The sequence below is a fragment of the Panicum hallii genome, chromosome 6 (genome assembly GCF_002211085.1).
Source record: "Panicum hallii strain FIL2 chromosome 6, PHallii_v3.1, whole genome shotgun sequence".
In the NCBI taxonomy this organism is placed as follows: Eukaryota; Viridiplantae; Streptophyta; class Magnoliopsida; order Poales; family Poaceae; genus Panicum; species Panicum hallii.
This window is the reverse complement of record NC_038047.1, coordinates 31,685,245-31,693,904: the sequence shown is the minus strand read 5'-3', so window position 1 is coordinate 31,693,904 and position 8,660 is coordinate 31,685,245. Positions and strand designations below refer to the sequence as shown.

Here is an 8,660-nt window from a genome sequence, read left to right as displayed (position 1 = left end):
GGCAATAGGCTCGTCAGGAGCCTGATGAATAGGTTCCACGTCCTCATTCACTGTTACCACAGGAGGAGCTACTGCAGGTGTTGGCATCGTAGTGACTTGCACTGGCAGCACAGTAACAGCGGGCAGCGAGAAGAATGATTCCTGAATCACGGGATTGGGTGTATATACCCGCTTCTCCTCAAGATCAATCTTCCTAACTGTTCCGCTCCCCCGGATCATTTGATCTTCAAGGAAGACTGCGTGTCTCGTTTCTACAAATTTTGTGGATCTGTCTGGGCAGTAGAAACGAAAACCCTTTGACCTTTCTGGATAGCCAATGAAATGGCAAGATACTGTTTTAGAATCTAGTTTTGCAATGGTCAAATTAAATACTTTTGCCTCAGCAGGACTCCCCCACACCCGCAGGTGATTCAGTGAGGGTACTCTACCTGTCCACATCTCATACGGTATTTTCGGCACTGATTTACTGGGAACTCTGTTGAGAATATGAATGGCGGTTTTCAAAGCCTCCATCCATAAACTCACTGGCAACATGGAGTAGCTGATCATGCTTCGCACCATATCCATCAAGGTACGATTACGTCTTTCAGCCACTCCATTCTGCTGAGGTTCGCCCGGCATTGAGTACTGGGCCACTATGCCTTGCTCCATCAGGAACTTTGAAAAAGGTCCTGGAACTTGGCCATATGGGGTATGTCGACCGTAGTATTCCCCTCCATGATCGGATCTTACGATTTTAATCTTTAAATCGTGTTGATTTTCTACTTCAGCCTTGAATATTTTAAATTTATCCAAAGCTTCAGATCTTTCTTTAATTAAATAAATGTATCCATAACGGGAATAATCATCTGCGAATATTATGAATAAGTCATAACCATCCACACTCTTTACATTGAACGGACCACAGATATCTGTGTGAATTATCTCTAATACACCTATGCTCCTCTTAGTATTTTTCTTTATTTTCTTTACGAATTTTCCTTTTATGCATTCAATGCATTGTTCTAAGTCAGAGAACTCTAATGGAGGAAGAATATCATTTTTAACTAATCTTTCTATTCTCCCCCTCGAAATATGGCCTAAACGACAGTGCCATAATTTCGACGACGCATCGTGAGTTCTTTTCCGTTTTCTATTCGCGAGTGTAGACGAGAATACATTCGCGTTTTATCGCATACGGAATTCACACTTTCACATAATGATATCAAGTAAAGATCATTTCTTCTGAATGCAATGGAAATAACTGTATCATTACATTCTATCAAACACCTGCCATCTCCGAAAAGACAGGTATAACCATCTTTGTCCAGGCAAGACACACTAATCAAGTTCCTCTGTAATGAAGGTACATATAAAACATCTTTAAGAATTATGATAAAGCCAATGTCGAGTTCCAAATGAACATCTCCCACTGCTTCAACATCTGCCTGGGCTCCGTTGGCAACTTTAATTTGCCTTTCGCTTCTTTGAGTGGTTTTCGTCGAACAGAATCCCTGCAATGAATTTGCAACATGAATTGTTGCTCCTGAATCAATCCACCAAGTGGTTTTTGAATATTCTATATACAAGGATTCATTTACGAACGAAATAATATTCTCACCTCTCTTTTTCATGATCGTCTTTAAGTATCTATGACAGTTTTTCTTGTAATAACCCCTTTCTTTACAGTAGAGACACTGGTCCTTCTCTACTAGAATCTGTCCTTCTTGAGGTCTGTGTTGATGAGAGCTTTTGCCTTTAGAGGAGGACGAAAAATTGCCTTTGAAATTGGCATTCTTCTTCTTGTTTACATAGTTTAAAGATCCGCTAGTGGCGGATTTTATCCTCTCCTCCTCCTGAACACACATCGCAATGGTCTTTTCTATATCCCAAGTATGTGGTTGGGTGTTATAGTTGACAACAAAAGTGTCAAATTCTTTAGGCAATGAAGCAAAAACCAAATGGACAATGTGATCCTTCTTGAAGGCAAGGTCCAATGACTTAAGCTTATTGTTCTGGTTGACCATGCGATGAATATGTTCTCTGATGCCACCTCCATTGTATCTTTCTGAAACCAGTTATTTGATTAACTGGGTTGCATAAGTCTTTGAAGAACCAGTGTACTGGTTCTTTAATTTCTCAAGATACTCTATAACAGTAGCACAATCTGGGATTGAGCCCATAATGGCAGGCTCAATAGTGTTCTTTACCACTACCAAGCACTTCTTGTTGGCAGGGAGCCATTTAGCATAAAGCCTCTCGTAGTCTGCTTTTTCTTTCTTATAAGAAAGCTCTGTTTGCTTTCAAGAAGCATCTGTGTCTGTGTCCTTCCTCACAGGGATCACAGGGTCTGTGGGAGTCGGTGTAGCTAGGACCCAATCCAGTTCACCCATAAGAAAATACAGGTCTAGCTTTCTGTACCATTCATGGTAATTGTCTCCCTTTAAGATAGGAATACCATTGATGGAAATCATCATTGATAACCCTCCTGAAAAATATTCATGAGTGGTGAAAACATTAAAATAAATTTGAATATATTGTTGCATATTTTAAAACGACGTTGGTCAGAATTTAAAACATGCAATAACCTTTTGTATTAAGTCTAAAACATCGTTGGGCAGAATTAGAGAGAATACATTAAAATTATCTATCAAAAAGATTGTAGCATAATTTCTTTTTGTATTAAGTCTAAAATACCCTTGGGCATAATTAGAAATAATACATGAAAAATATCTATCAAAGATAATACCATTGTAATTGCAATATTGTCATTGTTAATGTTGGTTAAATAATAACAATATTACAATTCAAAAAATTATCCATTTGCCTCGAAAACTTAAATTATCCCGTTGGTTCAAATTTAAATGACAAGACAATTAATCATTAGAATATGAATCTATTTAATCTTTGCAGCGGAAAACATAAATTCTATCAAAAATTATGTCTAATTTATCTTTTGGAAGCATTGCGTCAAGGTTCAATCAAATTTGAATTTGAAATGCATCAAATACATTGAATTTCTATTGAAAAAATGACTCTGAAAATTGAAACAACTGATGCACTATGCTTCCTATTAATCCAGCCCACTCGGCCTTTTGTGTGCGGTGGCCCAGCGGGGAAAAAACACCCGCACACGCCGCAGCCCACGGCAAAACGGCCCATTAAGGGCCTGCCCGCACGCCAGCGCGCACGCTCGCGGCCGCGCGCAAGACAACCTGGGCCCGGGCCTCAAATTCGCGTTCCCGCCTGGGCCAAAAGAAGCCCAGTAACGCGCGGCACGATCTCGACCGTCGGATGGCGATGGACGGCTGCGCGCGCGTTGAGGCCGAACAAAAACCCCCTCCCCCGGCTCTCCCCGTGAAACCCTAGCTCATTTCCTCCTTCCCCCGGCGCCTCCTTCTTCCCCACCCGAGCGAGCGAGAGAGCGGCTTCCGCCGGAGACCGAGCGGCACCACGACGAGCCCCCTCGCCGGCGCGCACGTTCACCGCAAGGTGAGCACGCCACCGTCGAGCGGCATCACCGTGGTGCCCAGATCCGGCGCGCAACGAGCGGCATGGCGGCGACTCGTGCCTCTGTCCACGCCTTGGCCCACAGCCTTGCGAGGTCGGGTCGACGCGCCGGCGTCCCGTGCACGTCGACGATGGACGGCGCAAGGAGAGAACAGGTAAGTCCTCCCTTGACCGCCGCCCCTTTTCTGTTGTAGCTAGGGTTAGGGTTAGGATTTCTGTGGGGTTTTGTTCTAGGGTTTCTCTGGGTTCTTTTCTATGGGATCTTCCAAACTCTAATCAACGCGAGTAGATTAGGCCTCTGATACCATTGTTAGCTTTGGGGATCGACTACCGCGTGAAAAAGATTGGAAGAACTCGTGTGGATCTAAAACAAGCCGAGCGCATGAGAGATGGAGAGGAGCAAAGGGCACGGGTTTATACCTTCGTGGCTCTGCGTCGCGGGTGTCGCAGAAGAGCCCGTCATGGTTGGGGCGGCACTGGTGCTTGCGGAAGCCGAGGCTTGGGTCGCGGCCGAGGGGAGGTGATGAAGCGGTGGAGTCGAGGACGGTCGTAGGTGGGTCTTCCTGCCGCTGCTGCGCCTCCTTTAGATCGGCTAGGGTTCACGGTGTCGGTGGGGTGGCGGCGGCGATGATCCTCGTGTCGTGTGCCGCTGGCCCCCAACTTCTTTTATAGCGCAGCGCGACGAGCTGGGGCGACCCCGATCAGGGCGTGGGTGCGAGGAGGCCCATCGGGCCCGTTGGGGTCCGATGGTCTCCGGGAGATCAATCCAACAGGTTCATCTCGCCACGAAGACAACACGAAGAACGCAATTAGAATATTGTAAATAATATGAAGTACATGAGTTGGAGTTTTACAAACCGATACATGACGAAACTAATCAATGACAAATAAATCTAAGAAAAAACCGAGTCATAAAAGTGACGAGGACAAGATATATAAGAGAATGGAGTGCTGGCGGCAGAGGGCTTCTTTTTTTCTTTGCAAAATCTACTCCCCTTGTTAACACAGGAGATTCTGTACTAGAAACTGATCTAGTGTACCCACTAGTGGTTGATCAATGTAGTTAACCGGTACCGTTGGGCACATGTGATCGGCGTTAAATAGTGTACCCACAAGGAATATAATTTTTAAAGACAAATTTACCAATATAATATTTGCAGAGCTGATATTTAATATATTTTTATACTTAATTGATTTTTTTTCTTAGTAAACATGCTCTATGTTTTTGACAAACATATGCTCAAATGGTAAAGTAAAAACCAAAAGAGAGTATGTAGCATGCAATTGCTACTACCGATCGGCGAGAATTTGATATACGCATCATTTTTTGTGAAAATTAGTGTGCGCAGACGGGGTTCATCAAGCATAGGACTTAGGACTCCTCTTTTCTGCGCGGAAAGAAATTCAAGCCGCGTATGTCCTTCCTTTTCGGCCGTCCGAGACGGCGAGACGAGGAAATTTAGCAGGGAGGCGGCATGGATCCTCGGAGGATCCGAGTTTTCTTCTCGGACCCTGACGCAACAGATTCCGACTCCGGCGACTCCGACACCTGCGCAGCCACGAAACCAGCCGGCAAAACAGAGATCATAATCTTGCAATGCAATAGCAGCACCAACACCAGGGCCAAGATGAACCCTGCTGGGTGTGGTCGACCTCAAGCAATAGGCTCGTCGGCGCCGGCTGCGGCGGGAAACATCAGAAACCGCGCCGTCGGGTCTGCGCCCACGACGAGGCGGTACCGCGGCGCGTACGAGCGCCAGCCCGGCCGGTGGGCGGCGGAGTTCCGGAGCCACAGACTCAAGGTCCGGCACTGGCTCGGCACGTTCGCCACCCAGGAGGAGGCCAAGGCCGCCTACGATGCCTTCGAGAGGCGGTTCCACTCGTCGCCGCGCTGTGGCCTGCCGGCGTCGTCGTCGGAGCGCGGCGCCAACGCCGGTGGCGTTCGCAGAGCGTCCCATTCACCACCAGATGATGAGAAGCGGCAGATTGTACTGGCTCTGACGACGGCGGCGACGACTAGGATGCTGCCGCCGTCGTCGGCGGGTGCGATGGCGGCGTCCGTGTCCGTCCCGTCCGCGCCGTGCATCTCCTCCTCGACGTCGGCGTCGTCGCCGCCGACGCTGTTTCGGGACGCGCGACGGTGCGACGATGATGCGCCGCGGAGTCTTCATTCGATCTGGGCGGACGAGCCCGGCGACGGGGATCTCGTAGGGCTAGCCGATCTTGCGCACCTGCCATTGCCGCAGTTCTCGGATCCCAGCATGGACTTTGATCCGGCTGATTTGTCGTTGTTTGATAACGGATTCTTATGACGACGAACAGTATGAATCAACGATCTTTCGTTCGAGATGACGAGTAAGTAAATACTTTGATCCGTTCGCAGTTCTTTCGATCAATCTGTAAACTAGAATTCAATGGCCAGAAGGAGATCATGCCTGCAATGCATGCATTGAGAGGCACATTGTGCTACGATCGATTTTCCGTCAAGTTCAGTGTCATCTGTCAGGCAACTAACACACTATCTTTTAGGATTCGCTTTCCAATATTGTTCTTCTTTATTTTGGGAGGAAATCCACCCAATTCCTCGATTGCTGAAATTTGAAAGGTAGGCTTTATGATCGAATTCACAGTAGCTTTGATACAAATGTTTGGTAAGCACAAGTACTCACTACAAATTAAATCACAAGTTATTGATCATCCATGAGAAAACGGCGGCGGCGGCGATGGTCCGTCGGCTAGAAGAGCGGGCCGGGGCACTCGAAGGAGATCTCGCAGCCCTCGATGGGCGTAAGCGTGATGGCGTGCCTGACGGAGTTCATGAAGGCCGGGAGCCGGGCGGTGGCCTGGCAGACGCACGAGTTGTCGAGGCCCATGAGGCGGCGGCAGCACGCCGTGTCGCGGGGGTCCTCACCTCTCCCCTCCTCGCCGTGCCGGTGCTGGTGCTGGTGCCGGTGCCGCGACGACCGCCTACTGCTGCTGCTTCTGCTGTCGGCATCTTCGTCGTCGTCGTCGCCGCTCCGGTGCTGCTGCTCGACGGAGGTCTCGTTGAGCTGCTGCTGCAGCCGCGGCAGCACCCCGCGCCGCACGCCGGGGCCCGGGATGAAGTTGCGCATGCTGCACGCCTCGTTGGCCAGGTTGAACTGCGACCGGCAGAACACCTGGGCGCTCGCCGGCTGGTGCGCTCTCAGGAGTAGGGCAGCTGACACCAGTAGAGCTAGGGCTAGTGCCTTCTCCATGATTGGTCTCCTTCTCTGAGAGCGCGTGCTCCTGTGCTTGGTTTTGCCTTGGGCGCGACCAGTGGTTGTTGATGAGTGATGAAGATGATGGCGTGCTTAAATACGATACACGTCGTGTGACCTCAGGTTATCTGCTTCTCTTTACATCTGTTGGCAAAGTTTTTGCAATTTTTCGCCACTGAGAAGGCATGCTGGTAGAGGTTAGGTGTGAGCTTTTCTGAGGACTGACCGACACGTGCAAAGGGTAAATCTCTAGCCAGCAGCTACTGAGCTTTAGGTGTCACATATCAGAGTTGTGACTGAGTTGGTGTGTTTAATTCTTTTTCTTAGCTACAGTATCGCAGCCATTTGGAGTCAGTAGTGCTATGCCACGATGTCACGAGGAGCAAAAGAATCAAACATAGATTTGCATGATATACCATGCAGGATTATTGATTCTTCTCAAATGCACATGTGTGCAGTGTGCGTGAGTTCTTGTTAACCTATCTACCTTTCGTTGTACAATATAGTGTCTGACTCTCTCATGCAGGGCAGCAGGGCTACGGTGCTCATGTGTGCAGGGCGGTGCTCATTTGAAGGCACACACCCGTTAATCTTTGGAAACGTTATAAAAGCAGGTTAGTTGAGGGTGGTTGTTTTGATGCTAATGACAAGAAATGGAAGTTATTTCATTCCATCTTTACAGTACACACATCCCACTGTGCCTGCCTGCTGCGCTTGATATGAAATTTTGCAGCTGAGTTTTCAAACAATCAGAAAACACTACCGGAGATATATTCTTTGCCGAGTGTAAAATTCTTTGCCGAGTGCACTATTTCGAGCACTCGGCAAAGAGCCTCTTTGCCGAGTGTAACACTCGGCAAAACGAAACACTCGGCAAAGAGTCTCTTTGCCGAGTGTCGGGCACTCGGCAAAGAAAAACACTAGGCAAACAAAACATTTGCCGAGTGCTCTTTTTCGACACTCGGCAAAGGTATTTATTTGCCGAGTGCTTTTCATTGGCACTCGGCAAAATATATTTATTTTTTTTTCTTTTTTGCTCTCAAACTTTTTCTGTTGTGATGTTACATTATCTTTAACTACGTATGCAAATTTGGCTCATTACTCGAACTGTTTGCTGTATTTAGTCAATTAATTTTATTTGATTGAATTTCTTGCGATAATTGAAATATGAACTGCAAGTCATGGGAAGAATGGAAAAAAATGAATGGAAAAATGATATTCTTGTTATTGAGCCTACTTTGACACCTTATCCACGAGAGGACTTGAAAACTTCAAACATCTTGATCACGAAGCATGACGACGAACTTGTGCTCCAATTATTTTTTAATTGTATAAAAAGCAAATGTGGTTAGAAAATCATGAAACTTGCCGAGATGTCATGATACCATATGGAAAGACTATGATAAAAATTTAAAAATGTTTCATGAAAATTTGTCAGGAACATGCTTAACACCTAATCCGCCTTCATATGAAATCATGAAACTTGTTTGGACATGTTTCATTTGTAAGCATCGTATATTACAAATTTCACGAAATCTTGTCAAATTTTTATCACAGCCTCCCCATATGATGTCATGACATCTCGACAAGTTTCATAATTTTCTAACCATATTTGTCTTTTATATAATTTAAAAACAACTGGACCGCAAAGTTTGTGTTCAAGTTTTGTGAACAAGATGTTTGAATTTTCTGGTGTGTTCGTGGATACGGTGTTAACGTGCGCTCAATAACATGAATACCATTTTTTCATTCAATTGTTTCCATTCTTTGACTGACTTGCAGTTCAAATTTCAATTATCCTTAGAAATTCAATTAAATGAAATAAATTTACTAAATATAGCGAACACTTCGAATAATGAGTCCAAATTGCATATGTAGTTCCAAATAATATAGGATTATAACAGAAAAAGTTTGATGATAAAAAGAAAAAAA

General features: G+C 46.1%; 2 protein-coding genes across 2 annotated transcripts; one reads left to right on the top strand and one right to left on the bottom strand.

Annotated features, from left to right (window-relative positions):
- The first annotated feature begins 4,964 nt into the window (after positions 1-4,964).
- On the top strand, positions 4,965-5,801 carry LOC112898202 (ethylene-responsive transcription factor ERF073-like). Its single transcript, XM_025966576.1, has one exon. The coding sequence runs from the start codon at positions 4,965-4,967 to the stop codon at positions 5,799-5,801; it is 837 nt and encodes a 278-aa protein (XP_025822361.1).
- Positions 5,802-6,224: 423 nt separating this feature from the next.
- Positions 6,225-6,725, bottom strand: LOC112896423. Its single transcript, XM_025964383.1, has one exon. It carries the CDS (start codon positions 6,723-6,725, stop codon positions 6,225-6,227), a length of 501 nt encoding a protein of 166 aa, XP_025820168.1.
- Between the last annotated feature and the right edge of the window lie 1,935 nt (positions 6,726-8,660).